Source organism: Varroa jacobsoni, unplaced genomic scaffold (genome assembly GCF_002532875.2).
Source record: "Varroa jacobsoni isolate VJ856 unplaced genomic scaffold, vjacob_1.0 contig00129, whole genome shotgun sequence".
In the NCBI taxonomy this organism is placed as follows: Eukaryota; Metazoa; Arthropoda; class Arachnida; order Mesostigmata; family Varroidae; genus Varroa; species Varroa jacobsoni.
In genome coordinates, this window is record NW_019214414.1 from 133,464 (window position 1) to 158,238 (window position 24,775).

The 24,775-nt window shown below is 45.8% G+C and overlaps 1 protein-coding gene across 1 annotated transcript in view; it reads right to left on the bottom strand.

Moving 5' to 3' along the window:
- LOC111270822 (cell adhesion molecule Dscam1) overlaps positions 1-24,339 on the bottom strand; it is a 157,022-nt gene extending 132,683 nt beyond the window's left edge. Inside the window, exons 1-3 of the mRNA XM_022851250.2 lie at positions 24,206-24,339; positions 23,836-24,074; positions 22,825-23,160 (exon numbers count right to left, since the gene is read on the bottom strand). Coding sequence (XP_022706985.2) covers positions 22,825-23,160; positions 23,836-24,074; positions 24,206-24,339 — 709 coding nt within the window. The remainder of the gene's footprint in view (positions 1-22,824; positions 23,161-23,835; positions 24,075-24,205) is intronic.
- Positions 24,340-24,775: the final 436 nt, after the last annotated feature.

Here is a 24,775-nt window from a genome sequence, read left to right on the forward strand (position 1 = left end):
ATATATGTGGTGCGCATATACTATCCGCACACCAGGAAAGGATTTCTCCGGTCGAAGGGAACCTATCGCTGCCCAGAGCGTCACTTAGTCTCTGGTCGTCGGTCCTACCCTGCTTCGTAGCGGTACGAAATCGTCGAAAGTTTGTTCCTAATTAACAGTCTATCTAGCTTCTATCATCCTCTAACACGTCTGCTCCGGTAGCGCTTGTGGGTGACGTAACTCGTTGTAGGTGAGCAACGTTTACTAACGGACCACGGCCGGACGAACCGACCGCATTAGGCAACGCTGAGGAGCGAGTGAACGATATCAGATAGTGAGCTAGAGAGGGGCGAAGCCTTGGTAGCGGGTGACTTTCGTGACTTCGGTGGCAATTCGCGCCTGTCTTCTTTCCGCGTTCGCAATACTTCAAGACGCCAAAACCGACCGCGGAAATGTAGTCACTCAGCCTACAGAGCAGGAAAAGTTCCCGCGATATTTCTAAATTGGGTTAATGAAGTCACCTTCTGACTGCTTCCACCTTCTGACTGACGTCTATTGTTAACAAGGGGAGTGCGTTACCTGCTTTAAATGATTTAAGCAATAGTGCCCTACGTAGAGTGTATGTTCCATATAGAGAGTGATGAACAGTAACCACAAAAACGGAACGGATACTGCCCCTACATGCGGCGAAAATTTGTTTACATTGGCAGGAAAATCCAAGTGAAGGTGGCCGAAATTAGCTATTATTGTAGTGAGCTGCTAATGCCCAGTTGGGCTGGCCGTCAAGCGCTAAACAGAAAAGGCGAACCAGTGCTGCCGCATATGAAGCTGTTGTTTCAGCGGCAACGGTGCCGTCACATTGTCCATGTTAACTGTGAAGTTTATCATCTGTCCAACTAATTGAAAACCATGAGTCTTGTTTACGCATGTGTACCTATGCATAAGTCTAATAGTGTAGCAGCTTAAAGTTGGGTAAAATGATACGAAGTCGTACATTGATGCTAGCAATGCAAAACCAACGTTTTATCCAACAGTTTTGGCTAAGTTGATCGGCTCGCAAGAACATGCGACGGTCAACCTTGATTTATTAAAAATAAAATGGCCTTTCGCCCCCTTCCCTACCCCCAGACGCTCCCCTGGCTCAAACGGAACCCTGCAGCTAAACTTCGGTCTCGAAATCGGGAACAAAGGCTCGAGGATGATGCTGTTCACATAAAAGGGTGGTGGCGCCGTAGGCATGACTTAACTCGGATAGAGAAGCCGGCTAAGAGATTTATGGGTGATATGGATATTAATTAGGAGGGACGAAAAACGCTGGCATACAGTAGAGTTGGATATACGTAGACAGAGTCTGTAGCTATGGAAGGATAAAAAAAGTTGAACACGAAAAAACGGCTCAATGTTGTAGGCGTTGTGTGCATGGTACGGGTGCGCATGAATTATTTCTTATTTTTAATTAACTGTTAGAGAAATTGTAACAATTATATATCTCTTATAGTAGCTTGCTTGTATAGATACGAGTTCGCGAAACGTAAAACAACGATGTACGTTATAAGAGGTCTGTAACATCACCAAATGCAATTGAAATGAGAGATTCAAGATTACGGTTGCAGCGTACATTTTCAATAAAATATGTACGTAGTAGATCATAGAAATATTTAGGGGCATCGTTTGCATTTTTAGTTTACTAGATAACAGTAAGTAGTACAATTAATTCGTATTATAGGAATTCGTTTCGCCACTCACATCATACTCAGGCTGAGGTCTGATAGTAATTCATTGCAGGTAGGTATTTAGGACAAAGCGAAAACTTAGCCATATAAAGGTCTACGGTGGTCAGCCGCGCACCTAAAGTCAAATTTCCACCAGTCACAGCACCGAATGTTGGCGCTCGGACCGAACAGGTTAACGTTGTGCTTATCTTCGCCAAATTGTTAGAGCAAGGTAGGTATGTATCAGAGCCTGGCTTAACGACACTCTGTTCAGCCAGGATGTTGGAAGCAGTCGTGGTGAGCGAAGCAGTGAGTTTGAGTTGAGAACAGGAAGTTTCTAATCGTATTCAGAACTCCGTGAGCCTCACTACGACAGAACTTCGGCGTGCGCGAGCGCAGCACGGCGATTATCGTTTCCCGTGTCCGCGCCAAGTAGGGAAACGCCGCTCCTGAAGACCTTACGGCTGCTTTATCATGGCCGCATGGTGACGAAAGGATAAACGGCTGGCCGTCTCCTAACTCCCAGGAACTAGACCTCACCACGGCAGGATTTTACCTCTACCTAATATAGCGTACTATGAACCGCATAGAATCATATAGTGATTTTTGTGTCCCTTACTTTTTCTTTCTGTTACCCTTTCTCCTTCTCTCTAAGTTCGCCCCATACCATTTACGTGAGCAAGGCTTCCATCAACTTTGTTCTCAAGGTTTGTTGACTCACCGATATATATAGCTCGCATAGCATCGGGATAAAAATATAGTTATGTAACGCATACATAATGATGCAAGTAGCCAATCCGTCATTTTACCAAAAGTCACAGTTCCGTTTGTATCTTTAAAATCGTGTCACGACTCGACCAAGTAAAAAAACATCCTTACAGAAACTGGAACCTCGTTGACTACTGCTGGATGAAAAGACTCGAGTAGATTGTTAAAAACATTAGATTTAAGCAGCATTATATCGGGATCGAAGCGCAAACCCATCACCTTGATAGACTTTAGAACGGCTTTAAATCGGCGCGGTTCATTGTCCGGCAATGAAGGCTGTACAATCGAGTTTGGAGTGCTGCTCTATCCGCCTCTGGCTTTTGCCGCTGCTGCTGCTACTAGAAGTATTGCTGCTACCGACTGTCGATTCTCCAGAGAGAATGCGGCGCGTACGGGCAACGAGAATAACGTCCGTTTTGGGTAATCGTCCGATTGAACGGTCTTCCGGTGACCCTACTGCCTGCGAGCAAGCGCCTTTTTCTTAAACACATGAGACTAAGAAGTGGCGTATTGGCGGCTTCAGCAGTAACGCCCGCAAAAGCCCCACAAGAGCACCGTCTCGTTAGCGATCTTCGAGCAAAGAGCGAAGGAGTGTTTAGCGAATAGCGGAACAGGACTGGCGGCTAAGTAAAGCGAGTGAAAAACGGACCCCTTTGTACCCCAACCCCCACCATCAGATCACTGCCCCCTCAAGAAGTTCGCTGCTGCTGCTGCTGCCTCCTTTTTTTTTACGGTTAATGATGAGGGTGTCGGCTACCGTCGCGGTGACCACTTCCAAGTGCCGCTTCTGCTAGTGTTACTGGCTTAGAGAGTCATATGGCACTGCTCTAAGAGCTGTTCTTTCCGTGCTGCTTATAGCTGCTGCCCTTTCAAGCTGCTTTGCTGCTACCGCTACCGCTGCTGCTACCGCTACTGCTGCTGCTACTGCCCCAGTGGAGTCAAACTTAGAATGATCTTCATTTCGAAATCACTTTTAATGGCAATACTTCTCGCCAGCTGGATCGTAACCAGCCAGAAGCAGCCGCACCCGGTTAGGCTCGCTTGGAAGCACTCTCAAGGCTGCTGCTGGCGATCCACCGCCCACAAACTAGTCCAAGCGATTCCGCAATAGAAATCAATACCCACGCGACCGCCATGGCCGTTTCCACCGAGGCTGCCACCAACCCTGGCCACTCAATGACGCTGGGACGGGAATCAGACACATCAGTCGACTTCGTCCGGTTGCTTGATCGAGAATCCGTACCTCGTCGCAGCCCAATTGCGAGCCATATTACTGATCCATATGGGACAGCAAGCCGGTCATACGGTTGTCGCTACCTCCGCGGCTGTTAGTGGTCGTCGTGCCATATGACCAAAGCATAATAAGAAGAACTCACACTTGGTACCAGCCTTGGCTTCGGTGCGGAGAACGAAGACGGAAAGTTCGATAGTTCGAGGATTTAGGAGAGGAAAACTCATGGGATAACAGAGGTGAGGAGAGTCTCTTTTCCTTTCGATAGGTGTCGACCGCTTTGCACGGCAGCGGCGGTGGGACCAATCATCGACGAATCGCCGATAGCCACCTGACTGTTTCAGTGGCTGACCTCATCGACTAGCCAGTCATACGTCTCTCATTTGTACAAGATGGAACTTGGCTTGCTTTTGCACCAAATAGAACATCGCTGATTGTTAAAAGAATCGCTCAAATACAGCACAAAAAAGCGTCGCTTTCGTGCTTCTCGCTCACAAAGTACTTCTTCCGCCCTTCCCTGCGCAGATCCTGGTGTCATAGCCGTAGCTCACCGCCGGCCACATCACCTTCCTCCGATTAGAATTTGTATTTGCGTCCATATCTACGAGTTCGTGTACGTAAAAGAGTATGAATGAGCATGAAACAGTAACAATCAAAGGAGTATTGGTCACCCAAAAACCTCCTCTACCACACGCACTATTTTTTTTTCTTACTCTTCTACAGACGACATGGTAGAGACGTTCGGAGGGAAAAACCGATCGAAGTGACGAAAACATAATGTAGCTACTCACTCTTGGGATCTTTTCAGGTTTAGTAATTTCTTTTTTCAGTTGTCCTTCAATCAGTAAGACGTATGCCCGATATGAACTCTGATAAATGCTAGTAAATGTAGAACTCAGGAAAAGAGTCCAGAGTCCAGTGCTCCCCGCTTACGAGGTCCTATGAAGAGGTCTCGTTTCTCTTTTGATCAAATTTAGTTAGTAGCCAAAATGAAAAGAGAGACTAACTTAAACGAACGCTAAGAAAGGTGACTACGTAGAAGGTATTTATAGATGTAAGGAAGAAAGGAAGGCAACTGTAATAGTAGCGGTAGAGAACGACAGCGTTTAACCTACATGAATGTGGGGAGACATGACGAGAAGAAACAAAGACTCCCATTCCAAGAAGAAAGAGTGTCATCGTGTGCCAATGAGCCTAGAAAGCTTTTCGTTTTGTTAGGCCTAAGAAGCTAACCTGACCGTCCAGGCTAATGGTGGCAGGCCGAGACTGGTAGTGACAGAGAGATCCGAAGAAGAACAAAATTGGGGAAATGAGATAGTCAGTCTGCTTTTCGGGGAAGTACAGAGGTTCCAAATGGGGGTAGAGGTTTATAGAAGGAAAACAACGGCTTCTATAACGCAATTCGGGAACAACAATGTAGTATGTAGCACCAGTTGGGAAAGATAAAGATATCTAGGGGCAACAGGCACCTGATGCGCGTCTCATTAACGGGACGCATAGGGGAACGAATGAGAAAGAGCGGATGGTCGGCTATACCAGCAGCAAACCGGTGGAAGAGGACAGCTCTCGCATACCTAACTACTACCACTATCAGCACGGAGGACCGATGCAAGCTCTCACTTGCTCCTCGGTCAGCCAGACTAGCCTCGTGTGGCCTCGGCATCCTGTGCTAGAATGACTTGAGAACAAGAATGACTGGCACATCGTTTGAGAATAGGGGCAAAACACGAAACTAACATCCTGACGCTAGACGAAGCAGGTTGAAATGTTACTACCATAATGCTGCAAAATTCATATCTATAACACAGCTACTACTTAATGCTGCTTTCTGGGGTAAAATTCGATGAAGATGGAGGTCCGTACTACGATTTAATGAGCAATAGCACGAATTCGATCTATTCTGTCCCAGCGACTGGAGCTCAAAAGACTTCTGTTCCGTTGTATGTTCATGAATCTTCGCAAAAAAGAGCTTCCATCATAGCAGTGGAAAATATACTCATTTCATTATGTGGACATGCGTACTACCGCAGTGTGCGAAAGAAGGTAAAACCAAATGATGGTAGTTCGTTTCATACTAATTATATGTCTTGATATGGCATGTTATATCTACCTATGCATCAAGAACGGTATAGATCACGTTATACTGCTAGGAAAGTTGTCGTACATTGAAACATTAAGTAACTCATGACGTCAATGCTAGAAACATCTAGCAAAGACTTGACTGTATGACAGGAAGGAGGTTAAATTAAAAAAAAAAATAGTTGCTACCATCTTTGCTTCCGCCTTGAAGTCGGGTCTGCATTTTACGGAATTAACTATAATTTCCGTTGACTAAGAATATGCCAAGTACCCACGTAGGGGGCCGCAAAAGTCATGTTCATTATTGGATTTTGCTGGCTCGTGTAAATGTATCCGTTCAGGGCACATTCATGCCCGTCTATACACGTAAACGTCGTACGGCTCAAATGTACAATATGCCCGTATTTTTATGAATCTACACATGAGCCTATGCTAGCCTATGTGAGTGCATGCGTCGCCTGTTCAGCGGAATCATGTTTGCCAACAGCACTATTGTGTGCCAGTTTCCAGCCTAAAAATCTCTGGTAGAAAGCAATGTTAGGTCTATATTCAATGTGTACAGAGAACGATGCGTTACCATGTATGTATTTATGTACGACGAGCACAATGTGATGCAATGCCTGTTAGTGCTTTGCACGTTTGGAGCCAAGTCAGCGATAGTTAACGACTGCTGCATCTGCTACGTTTCCGTGCCTTCTCCGTCCAACTGACACGGCGATACTGTCGGATCCACTAATGGGCGCGTGGAACTGAACGACCTATGCCCAGATACTGGCTACTGCCGCCGATTACCGCCTTGGAACACAATGATACCCTCAGCGATGGCCAGCGATTGAGCAAGCGAAAGCATCCATTGCTACGTTAGCAGTTTTACTATGTAGCAAGCATAGAGCATACTGTAATTGCAACCCTCGATAGGTAAATATAGACGAAAATACGTAAGCGAAACACGATGAGCTGTTTGAGCCAAACTGATGTCGTATTCCTATAGAACGTACGACTCTATAGGTTACGTATAATGTGTGTCTAATTTTCGGGACTATAGCTAGTACTTGTTACTTGATATGTGAGCTCTTATCGTCATGGCTGGATTCACCATCAGTAGGAAACCGGAAGTTTATTTAATTTTCTTTTTTTTTTGTTTTTTGCTCATTGGGTTCGATATGCAAAGTAGTTATATTGGTAGTAATAATGATAGTAGTCATTAATAATAAATAAAAATGAGAACTAAGATACCATTTGGATATTAACAAAAATAATTATTCTTACCAACTGCATTGAAGTAAAAAAACTGCCCAAATTATAAGAAGTGCCTGCAGGTTACGCACTGAATGCAGATCATACAGAGTCGAATTATAGAACATGTTTTTGTCTAATAATTTGTCTGGGGTTTCATCAGGTACGGAGCGAACGTCGTCATGTTCCTTGTTGCTACTATTGTAGCATTGAGTCTTGTTGGTTTCCGACGCCCACATAATCCTCCCCTTTTAGTACTATATGGCTAGGGACTTCCCCATGCCAACAGGTACGGCTACATCTGCACTTCTTTTCCCTCTACGGGCCACGTTCCCCTCAATGTCCCAAGCTGCCCTCATCACTGTTGCTGTAACATTGTTGTTCTTGTGCTGTAACCATTTACGCCTTACCGCATTTGCTACTGGCCTGTCGAAATGAACCTTGCAGAAACGAGGACACAAATAAAGCCATAAAGTAGCTTTGAAACTTCAATTCTTACAGCCTGGCGGCCTTGTGCCAAGCGTGGTTTAGTACGGGGGGGGGGGGGGGTAAAAGACTGACGGCCGCTGCCAGAGCGAGCCAAGCACCATCAGCAGGGACAGAATGCTTCGGACCTTCGAAGCCTTTACCTTCGAAGGCAGACCCACTTAAGCAAGAGGCCGACATAAGACGAAGTGTCGTCGTCGGGAAAGCCCATTCCGCTATGGGAGTAATCGGCTGCTCTTCCTGCTGCTATCCGCTACTACTGTGGCCGCTGCTTTGCTAAAATAATTACGCGACAGTAGCTGAGCCACTTAACCCCGCCGGAACGCATCCTCACGTGTTTTCTCATCCGTCTGCACAAGCTTTTGTTTGCCTTACCATTGCCGTTTGCCTCTACATTCATCCCCCAACCACCAGCTCTGACTGGCTTCAGTTCAACGTAGATGGTTCTCTCTTTGCAGGGCATTACTACCTAACTGCAACAATGCAACCTCTATTTAAAAAACGACGCACCAGGAGGGGTACTGTCATAGGAAATAACTGCTTGGTCAGGGTACGAAGGATAAAGGAAGGGGGGAGGCATGTTCATAATTGGGGCTAGGCAAAACGGCCGTAGAGGGTTCGGTGAATCTTTCGGTTTGCAAACAAATAATGAACAGCACGAATGCCATTGCAACAGGAGAGGGCACGCGCATCTTGATATCATAGCCTAATATAATCGGCCGCAATCGCTGAATGCGTTGAAGTACATTCGATGTACCTCATAACAGCTATCTGCTACTTTTCTGCTGATACCTACCCACGAACAAACCGGCTCTGAATAACTACTAAAAGCTGCAGACTATTTGGTGATCTGTTGGGACCTAAAGCTATGTATTACAATCCAAGAAACTATATGCATTGGATTATGTGAATATTTGCTACCTTGAGTTGTCACAAAGTCATGTAGCATGTTACAACTGATCATAAAAATTTATAGAAATAGTGGCTAAACTTAATTCATATATGTTGAATTGTGTACCTCTCACAAACGAACGTAGGTAGATCGAGCGGTTATGTATAACGAGCGAATCCTAGCCCTGAGGTAGACGCGCATAAATTTAGACCAATTCCTATTCGTCCTAATCGTATCCGTGTTAAGAAGTCTTATTTGTCATATAAAAGAACAATTTCAGCCTGCAATTATTCTCATAGCGCCAGCTAATAAAGTCCAATTTCTTTTTCCCGACTACGTATGTCTCAACTGCGACTCTTCGTCAATAGATTTCAATTGGTAGCGTAGCTATCTGAAAGAATGTTTCTATAAGCTAAAGCACATCTCATTCAAACATACCAAAAATAATAACCTTTTTTGCTTGAGGCTTAGCAACCTGAATTACGGTCGAGTAACTCAAGTGAAGCAGATAGAGATCTATATCTATGAGGGTATAAACCTCCAAATAGTATCGACGCTCTCGGACCAGCGCATTTTGCGGTCGTGCATTCGTGCCTTCCGTAAGCTCCTGTTCGAACCGTGACAGGTAGGTGGGTCATGCCTTGCATTGCGCGTCACTGTCAAGGTAACAAAAAGACCTCAGATTTGCGTGTTTTCGACAGTGGTAGTGTTACCGGTATTCGATAGAGAAGTGGAAAAATCCGAACTACTGTCGCTGCTGGTAGTAAGATCTATAACATTTAATGAGCTGTTAACAACAGACGATTGTGTGTTCAATGAACGGTCTGTACACTTAAGGAGCATTTGCATGCATCTCACATCGAGGATCGGACGACGAAGAAAGCGCTGTAATCGATTGTAGTATAGTTGCAGAGATATACAGAGGCTTTCACAGAGTTAAATCAGAGTAGGCAATGATGGTACAACCCGCCAAGTCTTAAAAAGCGCTTTTGCGTACTCTACATATTTGACATTGTCGCTGGAAAGGCTGACTGACTGTTAATTGATCACCACATCCAATTCTGTAGCAGTCTTAGCTAAGTTTTGGTTATAATCGTTGATTTCGTCACAAGCCATCTGGAATCTTCGTGCCTTATGGAAGTAGTAGCACCGCAGGCCCTGATGCATGTATATGAATAGACTAGGTATTTTCAAAATGCGATCGTTGATACTGCTTTAGCAGTCAGCTTCTTGAAGTTATCATATACATAAATGCAAAAAAATACATTAAGCCTTATTGTGAGTTAGCTGAATGTGAAGTAGGTTAAATGATGCATACGCAAAAACAACACCATCGAGTTTGTCCTAAGTAGATACGCTTTTGCTCGGCTGTAACACAAACGATGTAGATAGTTTTTTTTGCGCTCTTTGCGTCTCACTGGCTCAATGAAACATTTCACGGCATAATTGTCTTATTATACGTTATCTATCTGCACGCTTTATGATCTGTACTGGCAAGATGCCACGTGTAATGGCGCCACCAGCTAGGCTCGCGGGTCAGTCGAACGAACAAGTAGATGCAATGAAAGAGACCCTCCTTTTTTTTCCATGTTCCGTCGCCTTCTTTTCGGTCGCGTAATTTTTTTTTCTGCTGCTGTCACCGCCGGCTCTCTAAGCGCACACTGAAACTACAGTCAGTGCTGGCGTCGCTACATTTTGATACTCGAGCGCGAACGACCAGATTCAGTGCAATCCGTCATTGTCGACGTCAAAGCAGCGTGCACTTCGACAACGAGGGAGACTGTACGCCAGCAAGAAGGCGATGTAAGGAGACACCGTGCAGTGTTAAGGGAAAACAGAGCTCCGATCTGGAGGCGAAGAGACCCTTTCGAAAGGGGCCGCGCATCTTGATGAAGCAGCCAGCGTCACCATCGCCTCAGTCATCTTCTACTGGTACAACCACACTGATCTTGTTGCTACGAGAAATAGTAGCGTAGAGCCTAGCGGCAACAACAAAGCTAAAACAACATTAGGACACGAGAAGCAAAGCATTAGGAAGAAAGGGCAGGGGATCCGTATGCACGGTGTCGAAATCCGAGAATCTGTAATACAAGAGCGTAACGTCTGGCACCTCAGCGTGTTCATCCCTCTTTCTATGCGTGCCGTTCTTTTAGGGTATAATTAGTTCCGATGGACCGTTCATCTCTGGCTGTTCTTTTGGACCAGCCCGTTAGTGGAAGTGAAGTACCGCTTATGCTAAGAGATATGGCGGAGACGAATACAAGTGTGATGACTGTGTGTGGACGGCCGGATTTCGAAGGGGCCGAGGCACAAGAAACGAATGTGTGGAGCTGAACAACCAATGCCCGGCTCCATGGGGTAGACTCCACGGCGTAGAGGGCCATTTTCGTCATAAAGTGCTAGTCCAAAAGCAAAAGGTTAGCCAAACGTGTGAAAGCAGTGCGTCCTATTGGGCGCTATTGGACGAATATTGAGAGGATTGCAACTTTATAAAGCCCGTACATGTAAAAGGAACAATCGCTTATTAATGGCACATATATAATTATAGAAGAGAAGTTGGCTAGTATTCAGCCAGTTTAAGAAAAGAATTAGGAATGTGCTAAATCGCTTTCCTCACGGCCAATTGGTTGATGTCGTTGTTATGCAACGTTTTCTAATTGGCTCCTATAGGAATGGTTCACGCATTTAGGTGAAGTCCAAGAAACTATGATAGAATCTACATATATACATAGTAGCCGAAAGCCACAAGTGGTTGTTGGCTAACGGTATTGGTATTAAACTGTGTACAATGTTTTGCTGTATCAAGCGGCGCCACTGTCCTATTGCTACTTTCTCGTTTAATCAGACAAAAGTTTGCTGGATCCGACTTGTCTGGTCCCGTTCTGCGGGAGTTTCTGCCCAGTCAGTAATAACGGGTCCTGCGACTAGCGCGGTTCACAGGAACCGGCGGCAGCTAGCAGCATTTAGGCAGTAACCCATTGCGAAAGGGAGGGACCCGTGGCAATAGCCACAGCAGCACCCCGTCAACTGTCGGTTCTTTGTATACGAACAAACGCTGACTGTCCTGCCGCCCACTTCTACTTGTTAAACACAACAACTAGGAACGAAGTCACCGACTACAAACAAAATTGTTCTTCTGTGGGCAATGCTCTTCGCTCGGCCTAAGTGTTTGTCGCCATTCTGTATGTGCCTCTCTAATGTGTTTGTGTGTAGGAGTCCCTTTGTATGCTGACGAGAGATAGTCTCTTTGATAAGTTGGACCGACGTAGGGGATTCGCTCGCAAAGCAAAGCCGGCGTGAACATCCCTTCGAGCCTATCCATGTCTGCTGCGGTTGCCTCACAGACATTGATAGCAAATCGCGCGGGGCAAATTAAAATTGAAGCATGAAATGCGAGAGAAAGAGGGGCTCTACAGCGCAGTAATCCTTCTCTAGGAAATGCTTCTCTAGTTTTAGTAAGCGGTGTTGAAACGGGCAAATACTTCAAGTATGCGATGCAAAAATTGCAGACATGCCACCTGGCAAGCGGCTTATAAAAAGTTTGGCTTTTGAAAGTGCCATAGTAGCTTGTTAGGAATCGCTAAAAATAAGGACGAGGATAACAACAAAGTTGCCTTCATCGTATGTCCAAGATCGATACGGTAAAGTGATTTCAAGCCTTGCCAAACGTCTAGCAAAGCCAGCGAAGTAAAAGGGTCGTCGATGGCGTTCGGGTTTGTCGGCGTCTTCGCTGCTGTTGGCATGATTAACTCAATTAAAGCCGACGCTAGACGCGAAAAACCCTCTGTACGCTCTTTCTGAGCTTTGTAGTAAACTGGCACAGCTAATCGGCCTGAAACAGCTCGCTCTGCCAGAGCAACTCAAAGAGTAAATTCACCAATTCAATAAACTAACCAGTTCACTGAGAAACACAAACTCACCATCTGGTGAATTCGTGGTTCTTTTCCAGCGGGGTAGGGAATACAACCATCGGCAAGAATAGTTATGGTGGAATGTAGAGGGACTGTACAAAAAGCGGCCGTCCTGCGGCAACAACTCTACTCGACTAGTCTCCTATCTCCTCCTTCTTGTTTCCTTCTTGCCTGTCCTCTTTGTCCCAGCGTCTTCCATGCACGATGTGTCGTTCGTTAGCCAGTGAATATTGTACCATCACCTTGCCTCGACTATTGCGTTCCGATAGGACCAAATAGGAGTTCCAACTTTACAGGAGTGCCATGAGCGGCCATCCGACCCGAAATAAAGGTTGTAACGACTTCTTCTCACATCACGCTAGGGAATATAGCCTGCTGCACATTGCTGTTTATGGACCACTCGTTGTTGTGCTTGAACGAAGCAGCCTAAACGAAAGCGGAGCCAGTCTCTGTTTTGACTCCACGATCGGACTCCGAATGGGCGGAACCGTCGGAGAAAGAACACCGAACCATCGAGCAAGTGCGTCTTCCGGTCTGTACCGGTTATCAAGTAGGTGGACTAGAATGGTGATTTTTCGTCACAAGTAAATTAACTAGCTGAGCAGTGAGCGATGAACGAAAATGGCAGGATACTGTTCGTCGCCGCCGTCAAGCTCCAATAAGCAGCAGGAGTGCGGTGCGGAGATCAGTCTGATTGCGTACTATCCGTCCACATTTCAAGGTGTGTGTAGTTTTCCTTTTGGATGAAAGCGGACGATTCGTGGTGCTATCACTAGAACGAGATTGCTATCGCCAGTACTGTGATTACTGTTATACCATTATGCAGCAGCGCGCCCACTTTGACATGTAGCCAGCAGTTGTAATCAGTAGATAAAGCTATTTTATCGCGAAAACTAACTGTTTCGTGGCTAGCGCCTACGTGGCCCGTCACCAACAGCAATTGAAGAGAACGTCTGTATGTAACACGTTCCACGCATACCTACACGAAGTAAAGATTTGTGTGGGGAATCTTAGGAGTCAAGTAGAGTGGGCCAGAGAGAACGATGGACGTCGTGGGGGAAGAAGATAAACTAATATGTTGGGTTCCGATTGGCAGGAACATCGACACGTTCAGAGGCGGTTGGATAATAGCAGAAACGTGAAAGGTGTTTATACGTAAAAGCCTACTCGTAGATTGGCACTTCTTCTTCGTCAACACGGGATCGACAAAGCTTAGAATGGAAGAATAGCCTATATAGTACATTCGAATACGAAATGAAAGAAAACGCCTGTCACGTGAGAGAATACGAACTGTCTCATTTTTCTGGGATAATCTATTGAAAAGGCAGGGCATCGTAGCAACACTGTTGGCCCGCTGCTGGGGCCGTTTGGTCTGTCCCGACATCGCTTTCGTAGTGATTGCCACGCTAGTCAATGATCTCGATGTAGGATTTGCTCTTTCCTCTGATTTCTACTTGTATTATGGTTTGTTGTCGCTTAGTCTGTTAGGGCTATTCGAGCGAAGCGCTTTGTTAGTATTTGTGTTCAACTCTTTCAGTGTTTTTCCAGCATTTATCCGCATTCGAGGAGTTAGGAGGGTTAATCCCGTTTCCGCAGAACATAGAACTTTCGAGCAGAACCTAGGATGTCAATCTTGCGCCAACAAGGACCGTCAGTTCATCCGGAGTGGATGGAGAAGCTTCGGATTACGTCGACATCACTGCAGGCGGTATGGAACACGTTGACATGGTTGTTGGGGAGACAATGATCATGTCAGCAGGTTCGAACCCTCTTGGCTCGGGCCGCATACATGAACCTTAAGAGGCTGACTGCCTTGTCTTGCCCACAGACCTTTGATGTCTTAGCAATGTAGGACACACATTCAATAAAGAAGTGATTCGCTTCGCTCGACAGTTTGAATGGCAGTCGACGAATCCGGAGAGCAAGGATAAAGCGAATAGGGCTTCGCCGTTCGTTGAGACGAACTTCCAAGCTCAAGGTCTTTGCACTTCGGTCTGCCAGGCCGCCAGCTGGGATCAGACACATAGGTCGCGTCGAAAGGAACCACCAAGTAAGGATGGCGCAGGACCATGAGCTTAATAGTGGCAGTTTCTATTGGAAGATCATCCTTATTTCATTAAAAATGATGTCTTTTAAGACATCATCACATGCGTTACTTTGAACCATACGTACAACATCTTTCGTCAAATGCTTATCAACAACTGGGGAAATGTCCAGAATTAAATTAAAATATGGAGCGTTTGAGAATAATAAACTCTCAGCGTGCTATTTTCACGCAGTACGAATTAACATTGTGCAAAACATGTCGGTACTATGCACGGACATGGAAGGGTCATTTCGGCAGCAGACGCCAGAAGAAGACTGCCTGCAAGTATCCACAAGGGAGGATGGAATGTGAGGTGACATTCCTGGCGAGCAGGACGCTCCGAGATTGCGGAAGCAGATTCGTTTTTAAGTGAGGCCACACTCAACTCGCAATCGCTGAACGAAGCCCAACGACTCGTGGTGAACACAGCCCTTTCCCAGCGGACATTGAACTTTCACGAAGTACGCGACGGACTCACTGTTTAATGTTAAACTTATCATATAGAGGTTAGTGCAATTCAAGTATGGTTAAGTTAACCATCCTGCTTCATCAACCAAAAGGGTTTTCTATCTTTTTTTGTTTAATAAGGTTGTTAAATAAGAAGCATCCAAGCTTAATATGATATCGTCTCTTCTTTACGATATCAGCGCTCAAACACGATAAGACGTAATTTGTAGATTTGTGATTCTATGCAGTTTTTCAGCGACCCAACTAGGCATCTCTGAATAATCTGGGAATAGTTTCGTGTGCTGTAGTAGCTTTTGTGTGTGCAGTATTGCTGTATGTTAAAGCTTGAGTGCCTACAACTGTCCCTTTGCTAAACTCGATGTACATCAGTAGTGCATAAATGCTGATAAAATATGAAAGGGATATCTCTTGTGCGCTGTTTTTTTTTGACCAGGCTTACTACTGTTCATTGCGGCAACAACCGGCTACAGAACAATGATTTAAGCTTAAGTGCTATTGTAGAAGACAAAGGAAGCTCAGGCTTAAATAATAGTCCTGGAAACCTTGTTTCTTCACGCTGAATGCTTACACTGTCGAGAACGGCGTAAAACGCATTCGATGTAAGCACGAAGTCTTCAAGCTCGCTTAAACCTGTTTTGAAACTTTGTTGTAAAAGTCTTTCGGTCGACCCGATATGTTTGTTCAATATTAAGTCGTTCACTGAGGCGTTCATTTGGATGCTGCGTGACAAAAATAACGTAACCGTACTTTCTATTGTAAGTTGCAGTTTAGGCTGAAGTGATCATTCATTGTCTCTTAAGTGTTACGAACGAACATGTGTTGAACTAGAACAATTTACATGAGTAAACATGTACATAATAGCCTTGTGCAATGCCGTGATATATCATAGGGCTTGATTCTACTCCACCTGCCTGACCCTAAGCAGTCGGGCCCTGACCATCTCGACAACTATCCTAAAGGAGTGAATGTTTTCCTCGCTAGAACATTACTTCACTAGAATATACCTCTTACATTTTACCAATTAAAACGGCATCTAACTGGAGATCTTGCTTTTTCCCCAGACACCTACGCGATAGTATCAAGCGGTCTGAAAATGGGGGAAATAAGTCCGCTCTCAGGATACTATGAAACACGCGGACCCCCTGATGCCTACACATACATATATATATATGTACACGAGCAGACACCGGCAGAAGCACATGTAAGTAATCAGGCAGACAAGAAGGCCGACAAACCTAACGCGTTAGCTAGGAGAACGACCGGCGAAATTGACTGCAAGGGTCGGCGAGGGCATAATGAGTTTAATGGACCGATACGCGCACCCGCGCATCGCGGTAAGAGCTTAGGATGGACGATGGCCAATTGAAAGGCGGGCAGGCTGCCACCGAGTTAACTGTCAACACACATCACCAAAACTTGCTTCGGATAACCTCATCATCTGACGGCGGCTGCCGCCGCAGTAGTTTTAGGGCGGACTGGTTGGATCTGCTAACTTCAAAATCGTCCTGGGGGGCAATTTCCTTGCTAGCGGATCAATATACTCCCGTCAGTGTTTGCATCATAATGTCCTGATTGCATTTTTTAAGAGGGCAAATGTCTACCTGACTATTCTACTAATCAGCGGCAGGAGTTATGGTAGTAGATGAATGTTCACTAGAGAAGCTGAGGTGTATTACAGCCATAAGTGAACAGTCAACTTGTAACGTTATGCGTAATAACGCTGTCAGAGTAGTTCCGTAAGTCTTATCCATCTACGGACAATAGCCGCATTAAAAAAAAAACTATCTCTATTGGGTTTGGTGGAAGAGGTGCCTTAGAAAGTTAAACGTTAGCTGCCTAGTTCCTATCAGGGGTCGTAAACGAAGCAAAGCAGCAAAACCAGTACAAGTTGAAACAGCAATCTGTATACCATTTGCTATATGACATCAACGCAGTGTCACTCTCGGTACGACATTTTTTACCTTTGCCGTTTACCATGTGGTGTCCCCTCGTTTTTTTTTTCGTTGAATCTTAATCATGTTGCATGCCGGTTTTGTATCGTGAAATCTGTGTCGGTTGTAATGATTCTTTTGCAATAGCATTTTAACAATTAAGGATGAAAACGAAGCTTTTCTATAGCAGATGCAGCAATAGGAGCGGCACGAACAAATTGTAAAAATAACCACTACTCGCATGGATGAATCCTGCCGCTGCATGTGTACATTACAGGCAGAAACCGCTCGCCAACAACGAACGCTAGACAGAGTAACAAGAGAGTACTGCGTGAGCCTTCATGACTGAAGTAATACGTCGTCGATGCAGACAACGAAGGTGTGGCGTGCAAAAGAGAATTGCTTGCACAAACGACCGTAGCTTTGAGTTGTTACGTAGCAGCATAACTAACCGGTCAACGTCGGGATATTTCGCCATTTGCCTGCCACTTCTACATTACTATAGCTTACGTCAATAGCCCGACCAGTTCAGATAAGACGAGTCTAGCTTAGTTTCTGAGTCGAAAGCGTTGGCCTCCGCTCTCATTTCTTCTACAGGGCACCGGCCAGAAGCATCCATTACCACGCTTCTTCGAAAGGCCTCATAGCAAAACCCCGAGCACGCTTTAGTTATAGTGTGCATGCATTGCCAGAACATTGGCTCTCTACACTAGCCAGTGTGTCCTGCTCTCGGACAGAGTACTCAACATCATTGTCTTCTCGTACGCAAGATATGTCCGCGGAAATAGGCAGAATGCGCGAACACTCGCTTTCGCTGGGTTTCGCAGACATTCCCAGACACGGAATAACACTGTAGCTGTTACACCTAGCACTACGAAGAATTGTACCAAGCTGCAAGTATAGCATCATGTTTGCCTAGACAGAAGAGAGTTAACGGCCGGCCAGGGCAAGAGAAGCAAAGAACGCGCATCGAGTATGGTAAGTCTTGTAAGAGGGGTGGCAACACCCCAAGCTGAGAGTGTTTGCTCCTGTGCTCCTCTAGCCAGCGGCAACGATGGTAGTAGTAATAGAAGCAGCAGTGGCAAATCCAGCGAGGAACAGCAAATGGAGGAAGGGGCCTATTGGTCCTTTGTAGACGTAAATGACTTCTAGGACCATCAGCCGATGGTGGGTGATGGCATCTGAACTGGTGGTCCGACAGCAGCAGGGAGGTGGAGGGACATCGGAATAAACTAATAGAAATCGCGAGGACGAATGGGAACCAGGAGGTGAAACGGCTGCTTTGGTTGCAAGGGAGCACCTCAACCCTCATAGGAGTCGGCGATCGGGGCTTTGAGAGTCGGGGCAAAATCCTTCGACGGGGTTTAAGCTGGACGCGAACGTACAGTAGCAACTCGGGGAAAGCACACTCCAAGTACCCCCTGATGGCCTTTAGCAGAACGAGGTCGGATCGCTATCACGGTAAGCGTACGAGGAAAAGTCTGTTTGCTTCGTTGGTTAGTTGGGGATCAGCACGGAAAATACCGACTGGGACTTTCTTCTTCTGGCAATGTTTTTTCGCCAACGGCATCAGCGCCAGTAATGCAAACAGTAACCCAAACGCATGTCTATATGTATATATATATATATATATATATATATGGCAACGCGAAGTATGTACAGCTTTTGCAGCAGTACAAAATTGAATAGCCTAATTCCCTGATTTTCAGCTCACATAAACACTGACTACTCAATTTTTCTCAACAACTATGCTGGAAATTAGTACCTATCATATTCTACGTCATTTATATATGTAAAGCTCGGCCTATAACACAAAGAACGTATGTTTCGTGTTCGTTGCACATGCACTAGGTAGTGATAATGGGTTCTTCACTTCTCCACTTGGTCTGTGTTGGGCAGAGGCCGGCGGAGACCGGCAACCGGCGTAGCGTTTACAGTGTCGTTGTCAACAATGACAACGTCCCAAAACAAGCAGCTTCATGCCGACTCAGTGATGGTCGAGTCCACACCAGTGCTACGGGGTCGTCTGAAGGGCAACTCTTCGAGAATTTTGCCGAAAGAGAGGTCGTTGGGGAAGGGGGAGCTTGTGGAGAACTGAGTGAGTGTTTTGCTCTCCACCGGCTTAATTCTATCCTATCTATCTATCGCTTTCTTTCTATGGCACAAAACTAGTTGTATGTAGTTGCCTTATTAGGGTAACCTCCTCTGCTTTGAAGTTTCCTGTCACCACTGTGCAGTGAAGTCGCACATAACTGCTGCCGTCGCATTACACAGAGAGGAAAGCAAAGGGGAAAAACAAAACGGAGAAACAGCAGTTTGCGACATAGCGTTAGCAAGGAAGAGACCGCGCCGGTTCGAGAGAGAGAGAGAGCGACGGAACCTGCTAGGTCGGACGACGGATCCCGCGTCGCGGCTGTTTGGCAGGGCGTTCACGTTCGCCTGTCTAATGCCGTCCTAATTGAGGCTTGATGGCAGCGGAAAGCGAGAGAAGCGTCACCCAGTGCAGCCATCACATGAGCGACTCAAGCACTTGCTTCACTTCGTATACCGTCCGGTCCGGGTTCCCGAAACCACCCGTTGGCCTAGGACCACCCGTTGGCGGCTTAGCCTTTACTGCATCGCAAGAGAGAAACAGTGCTACCACAGCCACAACTACAAACACGGCAAAGCACACGATGTACGGATGGATGTCAAACGTACGTCGTTGTCCGACAAAAAGAGACTAAGCTGAGTCAGACCGTGTCAGACCTCCGAGACATGAATCTACTGCGTAGTGGAGTTTTTGGTCAGAAGCCTTGTGACGGGAACAGTAAGGCTAACAGCGGCTTAGTTACTGCGGCCAAAACCGGTCTACCCTGACCACACTCTATTGAAAGTTAACTATCGAATGCGAAATACAGCATAATTCGTATTAGCCATTATTGGTCGATAATAGGCGAAAAAGTATGCTCTGTAGCAGAAACCTCAAATCGATACACCCAGATATTTGTTTTCATTTTGACGCAGATTTTTTTGCCAATTTATTGCGAATATTCTGCCTATGTTATAATACAAAAACGTATAATGACACGTTGCAATCGCGAAGTTCCTTTCGTAGATAATACTCGACAGAACAGGGCAATTACCCAACGAAAATGCCCAATTCACTTTGTAAACTGATGTAGCCTTTGTGATATTATAGACATGTTTCCACAAATGATGTCCCTATAATCACGCATGTTGATAGGTGTAGCATTCTTTGTATACTTTTACATGCTAAATATTCAAAGCCAACAAAATGCTAACCTTCGTCTTTAGGTTAAACAGCCAAGCCTATCTATTATAGTGGCAGTGGTAAAGGTTGCACCAAAGGTCAGCTATCCGACGTAATGTTTAACGGATGTAAAACTGGGACACATGGAAAATAAAGAACAGGCACAACATACTATATATTTTTCTGGGTACGCGGAGCCTCACGTCAGACTTATTTGTATCCGACAGTACAATTATTATGCATATTCCTATTAAAAGGTGTCAAAGCGCAGCTTTGTTTTCTACACCCACTGCTTTCTCCCTGATTGTCTTCTGAATTTTCCAGACAGCCGCTTTATCTTGACTTGGGCACTACGCAGCCATATTGGCATTGAGCCCACACGGATTGATGACCTCAAGGTTCCACTTTGTTTCGAGGTTGATTATTGTTGTTTTATGTTGACTTCTGCTAAGCCCGGTCTATGCAACCGTTTACACCTTTCTGCTAGCCTCCTGTTTTGGAGCCGGAAGATATGCAATGATGGCGATGGAAGCAGCAGCTTTCCGTAAATGTCAGCTACGATCCATCTAAAGGCCAGCAGCGATTTAACTCCGTCGGACTGTGGCAGGGCCACGCTCCTGCTTGGCAGCACAGATGGCGATGCGCTGTTTGCTTCACGCTTGCCACTGTTTGTGGTAACACGCTACTACATGCGTGAACATAATCCAAGACAAGTTGCGCTAGGAAGGGCTGACGAGGCGGCCAGCCAATCGCTCGTGCAGTAGCGTCGCCTGAAACAAACCTTTCCGAGTTTGAAGTTCCTAGCGGGACTGTAGGAGCTCTGTCCTTGTCGAACCGACTAGATGTGGCGGGAGCGGCCAGACAAAGACGAGAGCCGTACCGTTCACTTGGAGTCATGGCGAGTCATGTGCTGTCGCGGCCCATCGTAGCCGCTGTGCTAACGGGGGCGGCAGTGGTAGCAGCAATATTGCAATGTTGATAATGTCGATAATGACTATCGGGTTTCAGATATCGGATGTAACCCGGCCTCTCGAACCACTGAGTGGCATCGCAAATATATTAATGCACACAGCATTCTGTTAGCTGCCGCAGCTATTGCTTTTCTTCAGCTGTCTTCTTCGCCGGCCTGGCTAGATGGTACGGATGGACCTGGGCCTAGAACTACTTAAAGCTGTCTTTGATGTTACTACAACGACTACCACTAGGCTAGGACATAGTACGTGGGTAGTGCGTGTGCGTTTTAGAAAGAAACGATTGCGGAATGGGTTAGGTGCGCTACCAGTTCACGGTTTGTCCGCGTGCCTCTGTGTGTATATATGCGCAGCCGTACGGTGTACACTTACTGGTCTTGCTTTAATCGCCGTTTTGACAACGATTTCTGACTGCCATAGTAAAAATAGTACGGCCATCAGCAACGGAAACCGTGACAAGCATCTTTCTAATTTTCTTGACAACGACGTATTCAACCGTTCACTCGGTTCTGAGTACACACTCTTCGACAGACAATAAACACACACACTGTCGCCAGAGATAGAAGAAGGTAAAAGTGGGGAATATAGGTCAGTTGGGGAATATCCGGGTTCACATAACTAACGGACACGCTGTACGGTTTGTCATTCAGTATGGCGCTACCAATCCGTGTACTCGAAGTCAACCCAAGCCGTAAGCAAATCGCCGAAGAGTTGATGCCTCTTGTGCTCTGCCCAAAAGCCAATCACCCAGCTTGCGCGTGTTAGTATTTGCAAACGGATAGGCAGTTGCCAATACGATTCTTCGACCACTGCGGTACTAGCAAGCAGCTAGGAATGGTTGAGATGGCCCGGTGAGTAGAGGGGAACTAACGTCAGATGGATGAACACAAATGAATCGGGATAACGACAATCAGCCCTCACTGACAGGCATTGCACAGAGCTTGCACCCGCTCTTCTCTCAAGGCTAGGCAGATAAGTTACTGGCAATAAGTGGCAGTCGCCTGGTGGCATCAGTGAAGGTGTTATTTCTGCCAAACGGCTGGCTTCTATTGGCCGTCGTTGGCTAAAGATGGTCAAAGAGTGTGGCCACATTAGATTAGGTTAACTTGAGAAGTTAGCACGGCCTGTTCGTGCAGGTGATGTTCGATTTATCCTTAGTCTATAAGGCAAAGATATGGCTTTCGGCTTTATTCTAATTAGAAAATTTCCTGGTACTTATAAACGACCACGCTTGAAGGCAAATATAGACTAGAAAAAAACACCTTGAGTTGACACATTACTGAAGATCAAAGTAGGGTGACCAGGTAAGGGATGCTATACAGATACTAAGTTGAAGATGAGTGGGCATTTGAAGGGTTCGTTGAACTTCTGATGAACCCATTGCGCTATAAACTGGTGACCGGTTCATGCTAATGAGTGAAATATATATTGATTATAGTGAGCCAGCACAGATGCGCGCTTAAAGCACTGTTATGTCTTAGATAAGTTGCATTAGCTTATAACTGCAGAAGTACCTTACATTTCTTTAAATTGTATTCTTACGATGGAAAAAGCGGATTTAAAGAACGCAGATATATTTATAAAAAAAAAACAACTAGAATATTTCATAACTCTGTTACGATCTATTTATACCTATTGTGATGCATTTACTTTGAAGCAATACAAACAGTAGAACCTTTTAATCCAAAGTTGACACTTCATTAGGGTTTCTCGATGCAAGAAAAACATATTTAGAGTTGACAAAATTCACCCTCTGAGTTTGCAGATATCCTCCATTATTTAGCAGATAAAAAGTCTTATCTCGGTTTATCGAATACTTACCAGCTGTGACGCGAACGTCGCGGCTGCCGATACTGCCCGCATCGCTTGTTAGTTGACACCGAAAGAGGCCACTATGCACCTCAGTCCGAAACTGTTCACCAGAAAATGGCTGTAACACCATTGACCCATCGCTGCGAAACTGCCTTAGACCGGGAATGGGCGACAGAGGAGCGCCATCGGGACGCGTCCAGACGGCGCGCGGTTTCGATACGCCGCCGCCGTCGCACGGAATCACGGCGCCGGTAGAGTTGAGGAAGACCACCGACGAGGGCGGCTCTTCTCGGAAAAACAGCGGAAGCTGCTGTAACCTCCGGTCTGCAAAGGAAAGCAAAGATAAAACGATTTATTGAATCAATTCACAGTTGCCAAACATGTTGCATCAAAGCGCTTATTGCATTGGGTAGTACGCATCAAAAGACCTGTGATTTTTGTCGGTAAACTACAGCATATGAAGCGCCTTTTGGCGAAAGAGTGTAAGTCCAATATAACGATATATGGCTAGCACAGAACTTTTAACCGCTTTCACTGGACCCGCTACAGGGCTACAAGAAAGAGGAAAAAGTGCGCAGAATCGAAGATAGATGTGCTGGGCGGTACGCTACTCTATTTCCGTTCGAGTCCCCTTAGCTACCTCTTGGTAGACGAAACAGGCCGATGCAGATACACGAAAGGCTGGACAAGCTTACAAATAATGAGGCATTTAGCTAGCGTGGAGGAGTTGTGACCACGGCTATTGGTTCCACAACTGCTTCTTTGAACGAGTAGCTGCTGCTAGTCTTATGAACGAAAGGAAAAGATATCTGACTGTCATAAGTCAGATATAACTTTAGGCTTTGGACGGCTGCATCGGCAAGAAGATGCCGAGCAAACCGCATTGGTTTGTCTGCCTCCTACAACCGCGACAACTATAATTACGACCGTTCGTCCATGGCGATTTTCGCCAGCCGTTAACTCTTCGCTGTGCAACTACTATCCTGATGCATGTTATCCCACTCGGTTAGTTTAGCCAACTTTCCTCTTTAAAGGATTTTCCTCCGTTTGAGTCTTCTCCAACCGCGCCTTGCGCTAGCTCGGTGGCGGGAACTAAGGTAGCGTTGAGGCAGCCCAGGCGGAACCAGGAATCAGCGCTAACGTCCGCCTGGCGGCTGATAAGCGATGATTTGTGATTCGCCCGAATTGACCGCAGCTCGAAGGCCATCGACAAGACGCCCTCCGGCGAAGAGGCAGGGCATCCACAAGGTTTCTTTTTCCTGTTCAACCCCGTGGGTTAATATCTTTGTGATACTCTCTCCGCCGCTCAGTACCTCAAACGCCAGCCGCCATACGCACGCACTGACTGTCTAACCAAGTTTCCCAAAGTTGGCTTCTTGTATGATCTCACCGGCGATCTTTTCCTCCATCGTCGAGTCTACCCAGCAGCAACAGCCCAAAGCGGCCGCTACTGCTGCAGTCGGAAGACGTGGTTTCGGTCTCGCAGTCCGTTACGACGAACAATACGCTCCGGTTCACTGCCATTCCAGATCCTTCCCCATGTTCTCATGCTAAAATGTGTTATAGTGCGTTAACGAAATTCTCTTGACTCTAACTCGAGTTCATTTGGTCACCTGAAGGGACGATAGTATAGCAGTCATGGATTTCTCTGCTAATTTAAGATATATTATCTTTTCTTTGTAAAAATAAGTAACAGCTTTGTAAAAAGATATTTCTCAAATACACTAAGAACCGAAGGCCATTAGCGTCGTGCAATATCAATTTTAAACTCTAACGCAAATTTAATGGACAGTGCAATAGCATCTAGTGCACCATAGTATTTCTCGTTCTAGTCGCAGAACTTAAGGAAAATGGTGTTAGAAATAACGACTTAGTTAAGCGGAGGTGCTATTTGCTGGTGTCTGCTCGATGGACTCGTGCAAATCCATCTTTGATTTTTTCTTATGTGTTTGACTTTTTC